This window comes from Haliaeetus albicilla, chromosome 8, assembly GCF_947461875.1.
Source record: "Haliaeetus albicilla chromosome 8, bHalAlb1.1, whole genome shotgun sequence".
In the NCBI taxonomy this organism is placed as follows: Eukaryota; Metazoa; Chordata; class Aves; order Accipitriformes; family Accipitridae; genus Haliaeetus; species Haliaeetus albicilla.
Window position 1 is genome coordinate 11,774,475 of NC_091490.1, and position 18,175 is coordinate 11,792,649.

General features: G+C 51.5%; 3 protein-coding genes and 3 non-coding genes across 8 annotated transcripts in view; 1 reads left to right on the top strand and 5 right to left on the bottom strand.

Annotated features, from left to right (window-relative positions):
- ARMH1 (armadillo like helical domain containing 1) overlaps nucleotides 1–9,175 on the bottom strand; it is an 18,297-nt gene extending 9,122 nt beyond the window's left edge. For all 3 annotated transcript variants that reach the window (XM_069788893.1, XM_069788892.1, XM_069788890.1), the window contains exons 1-8: nucleotides 9,031–9,175; nucleotides 8,011–8,114; nucleotides 5,506–5,719; nucleotides 5,062–5,130; nucleotides 4,371–4,537; nucleotides 3,327–3,523; nucleotides 3,076–3,160; nucleotides 12–134 (exon numbers count right to left, since the gene is read on the bottom strand). In XM_069788893.1, the coding sequence (XP_069644994.1) occupies nucleotides 12–134; nucleotides 3,076–3,160; nucleotides 3,327–3,523; nucleotides 4,371–4,537; nucleotides 5,062–5,130; nucleotides 5,506–5,711 (847 nt within the window). In that variant the 5' untranslated portion in view covers nucleotides 5,712–5,719; nucleotides 8,011–8,114; nucleotides 9,031–9,175. The remainder of the gene's footprint in view (nucleotides 1–11; nucleotides 135–3,075; nucleotides 3,161–3,326; nucleotides 3,524–4,370; nucleotides 4,538–5,061; nucleotides 5,131–5,505; nucleotides 5,720–8,010; nucleotides 8,115–9,030) is intronic.
- The window catches only part of RPS8 (ribosomal protein S8), a 167,795-nt gene that overhangs the window by 33,272 nt on the left and 116,348 nt on the right, over nucleotides 1–18,175 (bottom strand). The window lies entirely within an intron of this gene.
- LOC138686636 (U5 spliceosomal RNA) lies at nucleotides 278–392 on the bottom strand. Its single transcript, XR_011325942.1, has one exon. It is a non-coding gene; the product is annotated as a U5 spliceosomal RNA (small nuclear RNA).
- Nucleotides 1,467–1,581, bottom strand: LOC138686658 (U5 spliceosomal RNA). Its single transcript, XR_011325964.1, has one exon. It is a non-coding gene; the product is annotated as a U5 spliceosomal RNA (small nuclear RNA).
- On the bottom strand, nucleotides 2,562–2,676 carry LOC138686659 (U5 spliceosomal RNA). Its single transcript, XR_011325965.1, has one exon. It is a non-coding gene; the product is annotated as a U5 spliceosomal RNA (small nuclear RNA).
- On the top strand, nucleotides 9,292–13,758 carry TMEM53 (transmembrane protein 53). Its single transcript, XM_069788894.1, has 3 exons — nucleotides 9,292–9,387; nucleotides 9,992–10,104; nucleotides 11,951–13,758. Exons 1-3 carry the CDS (start codon nucleotides 9,333–9,335, stop codon nucleotides 12,611–12,613), a joined length of 831 nt encoding a protein of 276 aa, XP_069644995.1. The 5' UTR covers nucleotides 9,292–9,332; the 3' UTR covers nucleotides 12,614–13,758.

Below are 18,175 nucleotides of genomic sequence, written 5' to 3' on the forward strand. Positions count from 1 at the left end.
AGCTCTTTTACCTTTGGTGGTCTCATCACAGAAGGTAAATGCTTTCTTCCTGGGTGGCGTCAGTAATGCAACCAGGCCCTTCAGCAGGAGTGGCCGGACCTCGAGGGCCATGAGGGCCTTCAGCAGCTGGACGGCTGGAGGAGACAGCGGCTGTCAGCACTGGGACATACTTACATTTCGGACGCGTTTGCAGTGAAACAAAAAGATTTCGATGCCACTATCATATGAATTCCACAGGCTCATATAAAACCATTCTGCTTTTGACCAGGTAAAGGGCAGCTCCACCTAAATGGAGCCTCAAAAAATTCCTCGACACTCGTGCCTGTTCCTCTCCACGGAAATCTTTAGTAAAAGGCGAAAGATTTATGCGATCTGAAGAGAAACCAGAGTATACCTGTTGCTCCGCCCCCGGCACACCACATGCCTGCCGCAAGCCCCACAAGTCAAGGCGACGGACGGACGGACGCCCGCCCCATCCGCCCGGTCCCGGCCCCGCGACCCCCGGCCCCGCCGCGGTCGCACCAGCCGCGCGGACCCGAACAGCTCGGACCGGCCGGCGGCGGCGAGCACCGGCGGGGCCGGGGCTGAGCCGCGGTGCATCCTGGGTATGCAAAGCAGCCGAATGCTAATGAGGCGGTGGGAAGAACGGGCGGGGGCGGTGTTGCAAATACTCTGATGAAGAAATCAAAATGTAATCACATAGAAGAGTTAGGTTTGACTAAGAAGTGAAATTGTGAAGCATAATGTATAGGATTGTTAAGTTTGAAATGTAGCCATAGAAACTTTAGGCACTGTGTTCTGTGTGACTGTAGGAACCTCAACATTGTTAAAGTTTGGAATAGCTGACCAGAGAAACCTCACCAGGAAGATACTGGCTTTTCTATGTTTTGTCTTAAGAAACTAAGGAAACCGCCATGGACGCCAGTTATGCTGCTTGGAAACTCCCTTACCCTTCCCACCTCGATTTGAGTATCAAAGGTTCTAATCAGCAGAGCTAAATGCAATTGACCACCGATTGTTTTTAAATAAGAATATTGATAAGGTTATATAATCAAAGGACCAATCATTATAAAGGTTAAATTTAAGAGCGACCATAGTATGCATTTTTATGTAAAGAGCTTATGTAACAATGACCTGACAGAGAAAGTCTATAAAAACCGATGGATTTTGATACTAACTCGGACACGCCTTTGGAGGAGCGATCCCCCGTGTCCCCAGCGCTGCAATAAACGAAGTGCCTGCTTCTCAACGTCACCTCGGTGTTAAGGAGGTTTTATTCTGGATTTCGGTAACGGAAGCACGGACGAGCCCGAGGGGCGAGGTCAGCTCTGCCGCCGCAGATCTCCCCCCACCGCAACCGCGAGGGCTGGTCTTCCTACCGCCCCCACTGCCACACCGTGAACTGCCATCCAAAGCATCACCTCCCCTTCCCCAGCGCTTGTTCTGCTTTTAACCACGCAAAAGACAGCTCCACCGAAATGGAGCCTCAAAAAATTCCTCGACACTCGTGCCTGTTCCTCTCCACGGAAATCTTTAGTAAAAGGCGAAAGATTTATGCGATCTGAAGAGAAACCAGAGTATAATCCCCGCCTTCCCCCCGCCCACCTGCCCTCCGCCGGCTGCCGCCCCACAGCACACGCCGACCCGAACCCGAACCCGAACCCGAACCTCGCCGCACCACCCGGCCCGACACCAGCCCCCGCGGCTACCGGCACCCCCGGCTCGGCCCGAGCCCGCCGGCCACGCCGGCTCGGGGCGGCGGCGTCCAGCGGGGCCGGCACGGCGCCCACCCGCGCTGCACCACGGGTATGCTAATCGAGCCGCGCTGATGAGCCACATGCTAACGAGGCAGCCCGCCCCGCCCCGGCGGGAGGGGGCGGAGGGGAGGCAGCGCGGGGCGGGGGCGGGGCCGGGGCGGGGCCCGGTAGGGAACCGGGTGGCCGGGCCGAGCCGGGGCGGGGCGGCCGGGGACCCCGCGGCGCCCGGCTCGGCTCGGCTCGGCTCGGCTCGGCTCGGCTCGGCTCGGCTCGGCTCGGCGAGAGGCGGCCGTACGCTCCCCGCGCCGCTGCGGACCGGAGCTCGGCGGCGACGGGGAGGCGGCCGAGCCCCGCGCACGGCGCTGAGCCCCGGGCGGTAGCGGCCGGGCCCGCCCAGGAGCCCCGCGGCGCCAAGAGCGGCGGCCCGGGCGGGGCTGGAGCGCCGGGGACAGCGCTGCGGGGCCGGGCCCCAGCGAACCGCTTCTCCCGGAGCCCGAACCGCCGCCCGGCAGCGGCCCCGCTGCACCGCCCGGCCCGGGACAAGGGGCGGCCCGAGGCCCCCCCGCCCGCTCCTGTTTTGACCGGACACGGGTAGCGAGGCGGCCGCCCCCGGCGGGGTTGGGGTCGGTGCGAGCAGGCCCGAGCAGCGGACCCGCCGCTGCCGTCAGCCGGGCTGGGCCCCAGCCAGCTCCAGCGGGCGCACGGGAGGAAGCCTCGGCAGCTCGTTTGCGTTCCACTTCCAAAACAGCCTCGGGAGTTTTTGTACCCCCCTTCCTTTGCTCTATTTTTAACCACAAAAAGAGCAGCTCCACCGAAATGGAGCCTCAAAAAATTCCTCGACACTCGTGCCTGTTCCTCTCCACGGAAATCTTTAGTAAAAGGCGAAAGATTTATGCGATCTGAAGAGAAACCAGAGTATACCCATCTGCCTCCCCACGGACACGCCATCCCCGGTTGTCCCTCTGTAGGACACGGCGACCCCTGCCCGGTCCCCGCCGCCCCGGTTCGCCCCCCTCCTTCTCGGCGGCGCACACGGGCACAGCCCCGCGCCCGGACCCCAGCGGCCCGGCGGGAGCTGCGGATGCGGACAACATTACCGGAGCCGCGCCGCCGGTGCGCGGTGCACCCTGGGTATGCAAATAAGAGGAATGCTAATGAGACGTTCACAGCCCGTGAGCGCCGAGCACGGCCGTAGTCCTGGGGGCTTTGGGGGGCTCCCCACCGCCCTTCCCTATGCTCCCACCTCACTTGCCCAGGCCAGCCCCAGCCTGCCGCTGACCCCCTCAGCCACTGCCCAGGGTGGCTCGACTGGTTCTACCTTCATACTGGACCTCGAGGTGCACCGAGGACAGCACGCCCAGCACAGGCTCCACAAGGGCAGAGGGCACCTCTCCCACCACGTCCTGGGGAGAAAAGGGCAGAGTGACAGGGACAGTCTTCACAGAGTAGTCTGGGTTGTCCTCCTCCGGGCACTGGGGCTGCCCACTGTAGCCCCCAACGCCAGGGAGGCTGGCACAGGACAGGGAAGCTAATGCTGCCCTTTCGCCCCCAGCGAGGCCCACTGCCTACCTGCATGCCCCTGAGCATCTGCAGAACCAGCTTCTGGGCGTGGGGGGAGGCGCACGGCAGAACAGCAATGAGGCCTTTGTAGACTTGATTCTGGTACTTGGGATTGCTGTGGCCCAAAGAGTCCAGCAGAACCTGCACGTCTTCTTGAGCCTCTGCTGAGTTGGAAGTGACCAAGAACTCAGTGAGGGATTGCACCCCTGTGCAGAGAAAGAGACACCAAGTCGTGTGCCTGGATGAGTCCGGGTCACCCATCTCAGCTGTTTCAGTCTCACCCCCAAGAAAACCCAGCATTACATCCCACTCAAAGGGTGGCTCAATTAACGGAAGCCAGGAAAAAAGTTCTTTGTCCTTGTCAGGAGCCACAGCACCAACTGGAAAACCAGTTGGCAAAATTCTCAGCTGGAGTACGTGGCCAAGGCCCTTCTGTGGGTGTTTATACAAACAGAGAGTCCGGCACCGGGATGCCAACAATGCTGCTAAGGATCCCTCTGCTGATCCTGCCGCTTCATCTCTCTTGGCTGAAGCTGTGATGGCAGGTATCGCCCCATAGCCTCCGACAGGTAATCTGAACTACAGAATATCTAATGGGGTTTGGCTTCTTTGCCCAGGAGAAAAAAAAAACAGGAGAAAAAATGTTGTAATGCTCTTTCAAAAGATACAAGCTGCAAAACCCTCCTATCCCCAGAGGGGAAGTCTGGGGAAGTCTGGGAAAGTCTGCAGTAGGTGAACACTGCAGGTAAGAATGGAAACTGTTTTGTGGTTTTAACTGGAGCAGTTGCAACCAGCAGGATAGTAATATCGCATCAAAAGAAATGACTGTAAAGAAAGCGAGCTCATTAAAAACTGAGAGGGGATGAAATGCAACTGCTCAACAATAGCTGAGACTCTGAACTCCTTCTAGCCAGAGAAACGCTGCGGCAATCTGCCATCCGGCAGGTGGAGGGAAGGGAGTGGTTCAGCGAGGCAAGCAGCCCTGGGGGCCAGAGGTCAGGGAGAACATCTTTGCCTGAATTAGGAAAAAGCACGGATGGACATGCCACCTACCGTAGCTTTCACAAATGAGCTCCTTATACTTCCTGCCAGTGTCTGCGACGAGCTGCAGCAGCTTTACAGACTCCCTTTTGTCCTCTTCTTTCAGGTGGTTCAGCCCTAGTATTTCCAGGAGAATCATGACACCTCCAATCTCCAGAAATTCAATAACGTATCTGCGTCTGCAAGGATAGGGGGAAACAAAGCCAAAAGTGTCACCTGCCTTGGAGCCCATCTTCCTCTGTCAGCACGCCGTGCTCCTGGGAACCATCACGTCCTGCCTCGCTGTGGCAGGTGCCCGGGCAGGGAACACAAGGAGGCTCAGCCTGGAGCGCAAAGGCAGATGCCTGCTGGCAGCATGCTTTGCTGCCAGCAGGTCACCAGCTCCTATTTTACCATGTGCTACATTTCAGATATTGAACCACAGGCAGAGAAGGCCCTGTCTCTGCACTCAGATTCTCACCATGCACCTTCCACATTGTGGGAGTGACCCGGTGGCTCTGGAGACATGCACAAGCAGTGGATTTGGTTTTGAGAGCATTTGAAATTCCTACCACAAGCCTCACTGGGGCCTGCCTTGCCTGAAATGCTTACACAGCCCTCGCAAAAGATGGCCAAGGAGTTGTTATTTTCTTTATCTGCTCTCCCCCTCATCCTTGTGTGCCTTCCCCACGGCACCTCTCACACAGTGACATTCTATACTCACCCACTTGCAGCAGATAGGAAGATGCCAATGGACTTGAGCAGCTTGTCAAGGCACGTGCTGTACATGTAGCTGTTTGACAAGGCTAAGGAGAGATTTACAGACCATCATGGTGTCCCCCAGGCTGCCTTTGACAATCTGAAGGTCTGAACTGGGTACTCTCTCTGCAAGAAAGCATGGACCTTCCTGTCACAGACAGGCAGAGGCAGCATGCTCATCCCAATATGAGAAAACCCACTAGTTCTAGGTCCCTGAGACAGGTTACATGGCTTTCCCTTCAGTTCCACCTTTAGATAGCCAGCTTTTTTTGAACCCTGCAGAACATGGCTGGGTATGGATGTCTCCATACAGAAGCTGATTCTTTAAACAAATTTTTGGTAGAGAACTTTGCCTTCCTCTCCATCCCACTACTACACACCACCTCCAGCTGTCCAAGGAAACAGATACGTCATTCTGAGCCATGCGGTTAGGCGAGCCAGAAACAAGCTGGCTCCCTGGGAGAACTCCAGCTCCAGCTCTGGTTCTGTCTTGCCATTGTTGCTTTCAATGAAGTTGTCCAGGATGCGGCTTCGAGCAACTTTGTGGGCACTATCCCATTCCTGCAAGAAAACCATGAGCTTCCTGATGGCTTCCTGCTCTTTGACAGAAGTCATGATCTCTTCTGCCTAGAGAAAAGTGAGAAAGAAGTTAAAAAAGGGCTTTGAAGATAGAAGAAGTTTGTACCAAGGAATTACCACCAGAATCACATTTAAAATCTCTGGCAAATAATATTAAAGTTACTTACTACTTACTAGCCATTAATTTAATCTCATTTTCCTTTATACTCATTTCATAGATAGGAAAATTGAAGCAAAAGGAGAGTTCCTGGTGTGTCTGAAGCTGCACAATGAATCTGTGACAGACTTGAGATTGTTTTCCAAGGCAGGTGGCTTCACCACAGGAGCTCTCTTCTCTGCTCTGTTAATAAAGTCATTTTGATGTTACCCATTACCCCAGCCTTGGTTTCTCGCTAGCCTCATGATATGAACACTGCATCTCATATCTGACCTGCCAGAGAATAAATAGGGTGAAATGAGAGCACAAATAGGTATGGATTTATGGGGAGTGACAGGGTCAAGGGGGCTGTAAATGCCTGTTAGCACAGCAGCGCAGCATGCCCTCACTCACGTGATGGAGCGATAGTCATTTGGACAGGGCCCACGTCCACTCCAGGAAGATACGCTTGGCCTTGGCAGCAGGAGAGTGCTTTGGGACCCTTTGGAATGACAGACATCTGCTCTGTTTTTTTCTTATCTAATTTCTATGGCATGTTTTTAAACAATCTAAGAAAACCTGAAATTATAAGAACTATAGGCAAGAAGAGAGAAGCTCCAGAAACATCCCTTGCCAGCACTTCCTTCCATCCCTTCACACAGGTGTTAAATAAAGCAATCTGTATTTTGCCAAATTTCTTTGTCATACTTTTAGCTCAGTATGATATCCCCTATTCCAGCTTGACAAAAGTGAAGGTGCACTTAGTAGGGGGATGAAACGTCAGAGGATTAAGCTCTCTGTTCATTCAGGTAGGTGAGAATTCCACTGACATGTATGCGTTTGGCCAATCTCAAGGAGCCTCACAGTTAAACATCAGTATCTGTGTACATACACAGATGCAGAAAGAGGGACAAGTTCACAGACAGCTGCATTAACACAGGTGTGTTGTCCTCCACCAAGCTGTATCAGCAAGCCTGAGGGTAGGAAAGGAATTCATGCCTTGCCTAATATAGTTCTTGGCCTTTCTACACAAGAAAAGCACCATTTTATATTTTATTTAAAGTGTGGTTTAAGAGAAAAAAAGTTAAAAGAATATAAAATCTTTGGGTTTCAGAATAAGAAGTTTCCTTCAATGTAATACAAGTTGCTAAGATTACCAATTTCCTATCTACAAAGTTCTTAAGCCTTTTCTCCTAGAATCTGGAGGAAAATTCCAAATCAGTTCCAGAATATTCCCAAGACACCTGCTCAAAAGTAACTTTCTATTGCTATTATCTCAACTAGACTGAAAACAATGACCAAGAGGTGAACATGTATTTCTGCCTGAAAACAAACAAACAAAGTCTTCAAAAAGCTGGCTAAGAAACAACATTTGAGAATTAAGATGAGATAAAATTTCATTTGGGAATTAACGGTCTGTGCTCTGTAAGGAGTCTGTGTCCTTGGCAGGGCGTTTTCAGGATCTCCTTTGCGGGGAAGCAGGTTTAAAATAAATCCATTTTCCCAAAATAGTTGTGATTGAAAATGTTATTAGCCATAACAAATGTTAGTGCTGACAGGAGAATGGCCTGTTAGGGGCCTCTGGTGAAACAGTCAAGTGAAAGTCATATTTCACATTATTGCGAGCATTTTCCTGTGATTTACAGAATATTTGTGAAACATTACTTGCAAGGCATATGATTGATATTGAGAGAACAGCTAGTGTGTAGGGGGAATCTGTATTTCACAGAGACTGTTTGCATGAAATTTACAGTCCCATAAAGTGCTCCTCTGTCCTCAACAGAGATCTAGTTAAAAGAACTTTACAGTCTGAAACATCCCAAAATTGATTCTAAATTAACGTTTCCATATTTATGTTTAAGATGCTGGTGGTGTAATGCTATCCTATTTTTATTATAAAGCTGCAGTAACCCCCTGCTATTCAGAAGTACCAGCACCAGCCCCTGGACGTGAGGATTTTAGTGATACAAAGGGCTTGCCTATGAATCAATGGTGAAAAAAAGAGAAGAGTTTGAAACAATGATGACACAAGGCTTCTGAGGATACAGCGGTATCTGTCCCTGGCTGCTATAATAACAGCATCTGCTGATGTAGTAGTATTTAAGCCAACATTGCAAAGTACCCTGAAAATGTACATGAGTATTTTTATTATGACCAGCTTACATATGGGAACATACAGACACAGGGAAGTTAAATGACTTGCCTGAGTTGTTTGTCAGTGCTAGCATCAGCACGTAACTCCTATTTGTTGGCTTCAAACTCTGCTCTCAACTGTGCTGGGCTGCCACCCCAGTCCATTGGACCTAATAATCAAAACAAGGCTTGATCAGGGCAGTGCTTTATTCCTGCCAAGAAAAACACAAGTGATTTAGGAACTGGCTCTGGCAATTCAGCAGTTCTTTACATCCAGAGTGCTGCTAAATCATCAAATTGAGATCAAAAGGCAGACTGGTGCTATGTCAGCCTCAGTCTGAGTGTGAGGTGCCAGGGACTGATAGCCTTGGACTCATGGAAGGACAGAGTGATGGTGACTTGGTGTTACCTTTGCATCTTGCAATATCAAGGCTGTGCCCAGCCTCAAGCAAAACTTAGAGCTTCTGTTTCCCTAGCAGGTTTCACCCTCCCCTGGCATGACTCAAGTCCCCCACAACCATCCTCACACACAATGCACCTTCCTCGGTGTACACCAATGTCTTCTACCCAGCCCCTATCGACCCATAGTCCCACTGGCCCCTCTCTCACCTACATGTCCTGCCTCCCAGCCCCACTGTTAAGCCCAGCCACAACCCCAAACCTAGCCCCTGCACTCCCCTCACGCCCAGCCAGGCCCTGCAGACCCTGACGTCCCTCCCAGCTCCTACACCCCTAATCCACTGCAACCTCAACATTCCCTGCCCCAGGCCCAACCATCCCGCCAGGCCTGATCCAGTCCAATCACAGGCCCTGTGCTCCCCCATACCCCAAAACCCACCCCAGGCCCTACAGTCCCTCACACGCTCCCTGACCCCAGTGCCCACCCCAGCCCCCACCCCTGTCCCCCCAGACCCAAACACCCAGCTCAGGACCAACAACCCCCCTCAGCCCCCAAGCCCACCTTATCCCCCAGCCCCCCTGACTGCGACCCCCACTCCAAGCCCTACAATTCCCCTCATCCCGACCCCCCAGGGCCTACAACCCCCCCAACCGCAGCGCCCGCCTCAGCCCCTCACTCCCTCTCACCTTCCCCCAGGGGGCGGATACCCCGCAGGATAACTGACACCGTAGCCGAACCAATAGCAGCTCGCCTTTTCTCCCCTCCCGGCCCAATGGGTGGGCCAGTTTCCCCCACCAGTGGGCCGGGCGCCCAGCCGGGGCCGGGTGCTAAGGGCGCGTTGCTAAGGAAGTGGAAGGCGGGTAGGGGTGGGCATGGAGAGTGAGGCCGGGTGGGCGCTTTTCCTTCCCATTGGCTGCGAGAGGGGGGGGCGGAGCTTCCGGTGGGGAGAACGGAAGCGCCGGTGGGGTGTGAGGCGGGGTGCGCGGCCATGGGGGCCCGCGGGCTGGAAGCGGCGGTGGAGCTGGCGCCGGGGGAGGCCCGCGGTGCGGGGGCGAGAGGGCCGGGGGGGGGGGGCCCAATGACAGGAGGGCCTGGGGGAGCCCTGAGGGTGGAGGGGAAGGGACGGGACCGGGCCTGGGGGAGCCCTGAGGGTGGAGGGGAAGGGACCAGGCCTGGGGGAGCCCTGAGGGTGGAGGGTGGGGGACCGGGCCTGGAGGACCCGTCAGGGTATGGGGGGAGGGAGCCGTGGAGACACTTGTGTCGTACAACGTGTCTGGTAGTTCCTGGAGGGCAGGGCAGGATGCTTCCCTTTCCCCCCTGGAAGTGGGCAGCAGTCTCTGACGCCTCCTCGGCTCCCAGGAGGAGTGAGGAAGGGGTCTCTGCCCCGCCCCCCCCCAGCGATCTGCACGCTGCTGGCTTTGCATCAGTGGAGAGCTTTGGGAAGCTGCAGGGATTGAAACTATGCTGTCTTACTGAGCTCACTCACATAGTGAAACTGGGATGAGGCAGTATTCGTAACTGACTGAGAAATTAAACTAATACCTGCTTCACCATTACCCTTAAACTTTATTCACCAGGCACGTTGCTGAAAGTTCCGATTCTGGTGGACTGGAGGAAAATTATTTTAAATCTTGTGATTTGTTTCAGAGAGCGGTACAGAGAGAGGGCATGCAGATGGTCAGCCTGTGGTGATCCTTCTAGGATGGGCGGGCTGCCAGGACAAATACCTGGCCAAATACAGCACAATCTACAGTCAGAAAGTGAGTAGCTTATTTATATTTTCATGACATTGCCATACAGCTCTCTGAGAAACCACCTATTTTCTGCATCTTGATAAAATTGCTCTAAAGCTTCTCTCAGGGTGAAGAGTCATTGTGAGTGAGTGGCAAGTTTTCTTGTCATTGAAAGCTCCTTGTCTCTCAGAGCCCTGGCAGCGTTATCTAACAGTTGCTGATGTCATCTTTGTGCGTGCAGCTGAGACAAAAATACTTCCTTGGAGAAACTTTCTGCTGTTGTGTGAATAACTGGAGTATTTTAAGGCTTTTAAAATTGTGAGATTATTCAGGAATGACATGAACTGTGTTAGCTTTCCAAACAGTTAAACATGCGGGGAAAGATTATGCATTTACTGCTTGCTAATAGGCCACAGCACAGTCTTGGCGACGCCAGGCTGAGGGCTAACAGAGCACGTCAGTATTTGTCGCTCCTCTAGCTTTTCCTTCCTGTGAAGATGATTCATCTAAATGTTGTAATCCAAATTAATTTTATCCTGTCTGTGAAACAGGCATCCTATGGTAGTCATACCTGCTCACTAGGAACTCCTTGTGTTTGAACGGGAGAGGTCTGTCCAATTGCTAGTTCCCTAAGTTATATTTTCCTTTCTAATACTGTATCTTACTGGAATGACCCTTGCTTGTAGTATGGGGACCCAGAGAAACATTAGACTTTTTTTTTTTTGTCAGCATACAAGGATCTTGTATTTATCCAATTCTGTTTCAGCTATAAGTGGCAAAGTTTGTACATTAATAAGTCTATTGTTAACATGTAATCCAGTTCAAGTCATGAATTGGCTTGTTCTACTGAGAATTAATTGTTAAGTGACTGTTGTGACTAAGAGATGCTGCTGAGCAGATGAAGAGCACGTTACATGGCAGTATGCCAACTTTTTTGAAAATACTTCTCTATCAGAAAGGTGACAGGAATGGGAAAGGGGAGAAAAGGTTTTCTTAGCTCCCTAATGACAAAGGGGCTGCAAGTATGGCAAGACGGTATAGAAAACTTTAAGAACTTGATATCCTCTTCTTCCTCGCTCACTGTTTAGAGAGCTCTGGGCGGGAGGGCTGTCTTTGTGGTTTTGCCTTGTGTTTGTCAGTGTGTAATGTCAGTGAGTTTAGGTGATAGAAAAGACCTAAAGCATTTATAAATGTAGTTCCATCTGCTCTATTTAGAAACTCTTCCAAGATCCTGTTTCTCAGTCTACACCTAAATGTAAGGCCTTGACTGTAAAGGCAATTGCTCAGGCCTTCTGAATCTCTGAACCAGTGCTCTTCATTTGCACAGCTGGAGCATTTCAGAAAGGTTTATGAAAATCATGTCAATGCTGATTGTGGGTGAGTCTTAGAGACAGCTGCAAACAAGTACTACTCGAGGACAGGAAGAAGTTCCTCCTCCTTCTTATGTTTGTTTCAATGTCATGAACTAGATGTGTACCAGAGCAGGCCCTTCTTACCAAAATGGCTGATACTGAAGGTTTGTGAATTGGGGAAATGGTTTTGTCTTCCTGGTTGAAGACTAATGCTCATAAAAGCTTGGGTGGCAGTGTCCCCAGGGGCTGTGCCAGTTAGCACAGGATTTGAAAGGTTCTCAGACATCATCAAATCCAGGCGTCTGCTACTGCAGAAACCTTTTCATAATACTGTATACTGTTATGATTAATATAATCCTGTTCATATTGGTGCCTGGCTATTGACACTAAAGACTTTCTTCCGGCCCTGTGGTTTCTGTTGTAAACCTGTCCCAAATTTTCACCTTCTTTGTACTGATGCTTGCCTGCTCCATGTAATTTACAGCAGCCTAAATGTGTGCGGGGTCTCTTTCTGTTCTTAGGGGTGCACAGTCATCCGCTACACGGCCCCATGGAGGATGATATTCTTCTCCGAGACCTTTGGCATCAGGTCCCTCCAGACCCCAGCCAGGCAACTCCTGGAGCTGCTGTTTGACTACACCGTTGAAAACAGACCAGTTCTTTTTCATGTTTTTAGCAATGGTGGTGTCATGCTGTACCGTTACATCATTGAGGTGCTCCACACTCACAAGCTGTTTAAGAACCTCAAAGTAGCAGGCACCATTTTTGATAGTGCCCCTGGCAGAAGAAACTTGAAAGGAGGCCTTCGTGCCTTGGCGACTGTCTTGGTATCCATGAATGTGCTGCTCAAGTATTTCCTTTTATTAGCTTTTGCTACTACGGCTGTTGTGCTGCGGATCTTGCTGTACCCATTGACCCGCCTCATCCACGAGAGCCATTATGATGCCCTGCTGAAAGCACCCTCGCGGTGGCCTGAGCTTTACCTCTATTCCCAAGCCGATGCCATCATCAAGGCCAGTGAAGTTAAGCACATGGCTGATGCCCGGCAGCAGCTCGGTATCTCTGTGAAAGCTGTAGACTTCTCGGATTCGGCTCACGTCAGCCATATGCGGGCATATCCCACCTATTACAGCAACCTCTGTACAACATTCCTGTCTGACTGTGTCAGGGGCTTACCTTGTTAGTGGTGTAATGACATCCAATGTTTGCCTCTGCTTTGCTCAGCTTGTATGGGAGATGTTACCCCCTTTGCCTTTGTGTCTTTGAAGGGAGAAAAGTAGAGGCTTCTTAGTTTTGTTTTTTTGTTTTTTGTTTTTTTTTTGCCCACCATCTACAAGTCTGAAAGCCTCCAGGCTGGCCTTTGGGACAGTCACATTATAGCAGAAAGTAAATATGGATTAATTTAAAGTACTGAAGGTGAAATCCTAGCATGGTTGAATTTGATATGCTTTACCAAGGTGTCACAGATCAGAATTTTACATGGAGTGTTATTTGTTTCTTCCTGTCTCCTATTGTTCTCTGCTTTCCATGTTGTCTCCTTGTCCCTGATGTCCAACGTTCTGTTGCCTTGTACTGATTTTACAATACAGCTCTTCCATGTCTTTGTTGTTTTTTTCCCCTCTCTGCCATTTCTTTTATCTTGCACTGAGCAAACAGAAGCAGCTCTGCAGGACTTGACTTTTCTCTCAGTGCATCCCAGCTCTTGCTATACTCCTTACCTGGAGATCAGGCTCAGAAACCAAGTGTAAGACCTGGAAAAAGGTATGGGCAGGGCAGTATGACCAGACTCTCATCTGGTTCCATTAAATAGCTGAGGTAGAGCAGTCAAAGCTGTGATCCTTGGTGGGAGCTCAAATGTTCGTGATTGATTGATAGCTTTTGTGTTCTTCAACCAAAAGATTTAAGTTAACCTTTTTGAATGTGTCTTGTGTTTTGTTTCTCTTCCTTCCAGTCTTTTGTGTGTTCTCCTGAGTAGTTTTGCTTTCTTGGAGAACTGCTCATTTATTATTGTGTGTCTTTGAGCAGCCTATATTGTGCATCTGGAAATGCAGGGAAACTGGCACAGCTGTAACCCAAAAGACCTCAGAAATAGAAAGGTGGAACTGCAGAGAAAAATGAAGCTGTCTCTTGGAGCTATGATTTATACTGGGTGTTTCTTAAATCACTTCCAGCCCACAAATGACCGTGAGATTCGATGTTTTTTTCCCCATAATGTTCTTTTCAGATGATCAGTCTTTGCTGTCTGTGCAGCATGTGCTAATAATACAATAAATTAATTCCTTCCACCTAGTAAAAAAGTAGCTGATTGCACTGCACTTCAGCCATGTTTGAGTTTGGGTTTTGTTGTTTATTTGAGGGAGAAGTGGGGATAAAGACAGAGGAGAGCTTGCTAATGTGTTTACACCATGTCGCAGCATTGCAGGCTAATTACTAGTGTGGTTGACAAGATTAGCCAATTTTAAATTCCCAAAGATTGCCAGGAACAGGCTCTGGAGGGCTGTGATATGGGCCTGTATGAACAAGGGACTACCCTCGAGAGGTAGGAACATAAAAAGCACAAAGATTTTTACACGTTTGCTGCCTGTGGGCTGCTGTGCTTGTCTTGCCCACCCTTGGGGTGTTGTGATCCGCAATTACAAAGGACTTGCTGTTCTGAATCACAATGCAGAGAGAGAGGTCTCTTGGGAAGCACTAAAATAATTTGGAAGTTTAAAACAAGAACCTTAACACCTCACAGAAATGAAAGCACAGGGTGAGTTGTGGTCAGTGGCCAGCACAACTGTTTTTAGCAGACTAGTGTGGCAATGCTTATTTAAAGCAAAGAATAACCCCATGTTGGGCATGGTTTTAAAGGGGGTGGACTGGGGTGTATAGGATGGGTGAGGAGTAACTAAAAAGGGGCTCATGGCCTGGTTTGTCTTCAATTTTTTTAAAGTGAAGTCTGGTTCCAGGCATGGGAGTGAGTCCCTGTTGCTCAGAGTCCAGTCTTCTGTAGGTGTGATTCCAGTTTTGGCTTCCACTGTGAAGATGATCTGTGAGGGCTAGCCTGCAGTAGGATAGCCTTCAGTCTGCTGCTTTTCATGAAGAAATTCTTGTTCCTAGGGTTTGGACCTATAAAATCTAGGCATAGTCCCCTATCCCCAGAAAGCCCATCAGAGATCTCCCAGCTTTTTAAAGCAGGCCCCTGGTGTGTGCTGCCAGTGCCATAACTCCTGAGCTGTGATCTGTTTGCCTGCCTTCCCAGAGAGCTGGGCTGCATCTTCTGAGCATCCAGCCTGTTCGTGGCACTGTGAAAACTCTTAGGGAGCAGAAGTGATAAAGGTTATTTAACTAGCACTTGCCCTCATGCTGGTTTCTATGGGTTCAGTGTTTACAGAACAGTTAAACACTCCGTAATACACGCCTCTGAATTAATACAGTTGTGCTGGGCTGGGAATCTGCTGTTCCTGTTTATTGCTGTGGGTGTTGAACTTCTCCTGTTTAAGGACTTGGGCTGTTGTGGAGTGTGGCTGGCAGGAGCTGGAGCTAAACCCTCTATGCCTGTGCGATGAGATGGTGAAGCTCCCTTGGGGAAGAGGCTCAAGTATGTCAGCTACACATTCCATCCCCACCTTCATCTCCCTGCCACGGGATTGCTGCTCCCCCAGCTCAGTCCAGCTCTGGTCCACGTCCTCCCTTTCCAGGGCAGCAGGCAGGGAGCGGGTACTGTCTGCTGGAGCTCTGCAGTCAGTGGTGCCCTGTGCTACGCAAGCAGGAACCAGCTCCAGGCATTTCCACTGCTGCAAAACTGACTTGAAATTCAGGGCTAATTTGTGTACACACCTCTCTAAGAGCAGGGGAGATCTCGAGCAAGCCAGTGATTTACAGAGGAATTCATCAGCACTGATCTTCTGGGTGGGTTTCGTTTTCTGTGTCCCAGCAAATTTTAATGATGATTATGAACAGTGTCTTAAATGTATTGTGTGATATATTACCCTCTTCTTTCCTATACAGCATGTGTGCTTGTCCCCCCCCTCTTTCTGCCCTCTATTTCTGGTGGTTGTTATTTGAAGCAGAAGGTTAATAACTTGGAGCCCAAAGGCACACGGCCAAGAACTGATCCAAGCACGACTGGATTTAAAAAAACCCAGCCTCAAACCCTTAATCCTTGCTAAACTGTCACAGTTTGGTGCAGCCTCTGTTCCTAAAGAGCTTCAGCCTGAACACTGAAAGCCAAAGGTTGGGATATCGTGGCAAATCCAAGTAAATCTCTGGGATGAGCTATGGAAGGGGTGTTGCAGGTCTGCTCTTTGGGAGGAAAAATGCAGTGTCCCTGGGCTTGCCTTGTGGGTAGGGAGTGGGATGTGGCACCGGCGATCTCTGCCTGGGGAGCCGGGAGCTGGTTTTCCTACAGTCCAGCCCTTGTGCGCAGGTGGCGGAGCAGTGTGGGCGAAACACCAGCAGTGGTGGGAGAGGAGGATGGCCAGGGGCCAGCTGCTGCCATTGCGCATTTCCCAGCTAGGTTCATTTTGCAAGAGCACAAATTAACCTTTCCTCAGCAACGATAGCCATTTGTAAGTGTTTCCTGTGAGGGAGCTGGCTGCTGGCTTGCTCCCCTGTGCTGCCTTCTCTCCCCAGGCAGTGGTGATGTTACAGGAAGGTTTTAAAAAAAAGAAAAAAGGCAGCTTCTTAGTGGTCAAGGTGGTCGTGTGGTCGTGGGCTGGAGGGTGTTTAGCTGCTGCTGACAGGCAGTGGGAGGGTGCCTGTGTAGCCAGGGTGCCCTGCAGCGCTGGGAGAGGCTGCAGCGGGGACCTGGGCAGAGTGGGGGCATGATCCAGCCCAGCCAGGGGTCGTGATTTGGAGCAGGGGGGAGCATCTTGCAGTGTGAGTAATTCAAACCAAGCCCCTGGGCGAAGACTGACCTGTGTCTGCACCTAATAAAGGTGTTTTAAAACAAGTCTGCTGTTGCCTTTTTTGTGTTGGGGCAGCAAATTGTATATGGGCTGAGGCCCCGTCTTTTTGTACATGTTGGGAAGTCGCAGGCGTACGTGCGAAGCTCTGCCACTGATGGAAAAGTGCGGATGGCTTGAGATGGAACCCAGCAACCCAACCCCATGTGCTGCTTCCTAGAGAAGAGAAGAGGGGAGGCGTGAGGCTGGTCTCCATCGTCCCATGGAGGTGGTGGAGGATGGAGCTGGCAGAGGGTGGCCGTGCCGGGCAGGGGATGCTCCGGCCCGGGAGGGAGCAGCGCTCCACGAGGTGGCAGCAGGTCCCCTTTTTCCTGCGTGGAGAGACTTCCAGTTTCAGAGACAAGCGGAGCAGATCTTGGAGAAGACCCCAACAGCGCGGCTCAGCCCAGCGCTTCTCCGTGCCTGAGAGCATCTCCCGCAAAAGTCCCCTCTCGAGGCAAGGAAAAAGACCAGCAAGAACAAACTTCAATGATGAGAAGTAGCGATCGTGAGTTAATACAGAACAGCATCTAGCCCTAGAGCTGCATGCCCCTGGAAGTTGTACTAGATCCTGTTTCTCAGCTTTACCTGAATGTTAAAACCAAAAGTCTAACGGCAGGAATAGCTTCACTGCCCTTCTCGCGTTGGCAGGCCAGATAGCACCACTTCCCTCTCCATCACCCAGAGAGGGCTATCTATTTTTTAAGCGAATCTGTGCAATATTGTGCTTAGACAGACCATGGCCCAACTTCTGGAAACCCCACAAATAGGGACTGTGGAGCTCCCCTGGGTTCCCTGTAGCCCCCCAGCCCTGGGGAGGGAGCTGAGCTTAGCACTACTCTCCAGAAAGGCTGGCAGGACTCCCCAGCACACAGGGCTGGGGACCTGGGGGGCAGGGAAACAGGATAGCACAAATGGGGGCCACAGCTGCTTTCTGAAATCCCCCCCGCAATGTACACAATGTACAGCCCCCCCCCGCCACCGGCACACCCTATGTACTGCTCCTGCACCCAGCCTGGGGCACAGGCAAGGGACGCAGGGGCTCACTGGGCAGCTGCTTGCTCTGCCTGCCCGGCATCCCACCCATTCTCCTTCCCTTTGAACTTGAGGCCCAGCCCTTCATCTCTGCATCCTCACATGGCTGCAAGGTCACCCCAGCACCACCGACCAGAGATGGGCTGCCCAGGAAGGACTGGACTGGGCAGAGGTGTGCACGGCATCCTTCGGTCACCCTCCCAAACCCATGGGGGCTGGGGCAGGGAGAGCTTGGGCAGCCCCTGCCCTCCCTGGGTGATGAATGAGCTGACAATAGGGTATTGATAAGGAATTAACCTTGAGCCCTTCTTGCTTCAGTGTCAATAGAGCAGGAGCCAAGTACACACGTTTGATTGGAAATCTGTGTTTGGCCTCTGCCGCCTCTGCGCCCATCGACGTGCTGGAGAGACAAGAGGGGGATGCAAACCACCCCACTGCCCCCTCCCTGGCTGGGACAACCCCCCCGGTGGGTCCCTCTTGGCCTCAGCCTGCTGCTGCTGGGGTTGACCGTGGGGCATCTGGCCCTGTGGGGCTGCAGCAGCCTCTGTGCCCCCCACCTGGCATGTGGGGGGCTGGGTACCAGGGCCCCCAGTCCCCCAAAGGGCCTGTGCCCATCCTGCTCCAGCCTCCACTCCGAGCAGTTTGTTTAATTAAGTGTTTTGCCTAATGGGATTGCCTCATTTCCATAACAAACTGGCGGGCTGTCATTAGGTGGGCTCCCTCATTCATTACTGTTAATTAGATATGGATCCCCCAGAAGGCGGCGCGGGGTGATGAACGAGG

Coding starts and splice junctions, on each gene's coding strand:
- TMEM53 (XM_069788894.1), top strand. CDS start 9,333: ATGGGGGCCCGCGGGCTGGAAGCGGCGGTGGAGCTGGCGCCGGGGGAG. Junction 9,388..9,991: donor GGCGCCGGGGGAGGCCCGCG/GTGCGGGGGCGA, acceptor GATTTGTTTCAG/AGAGCGGTACAGAGAGAGGG. Junction 10,105..11,950: donor GCACAATCTACAGTCAGAAA/GTGAGTAGCTTA, acceptor TTCTGTTCTTAG/GGGTGCACAGTCATCCGCTA.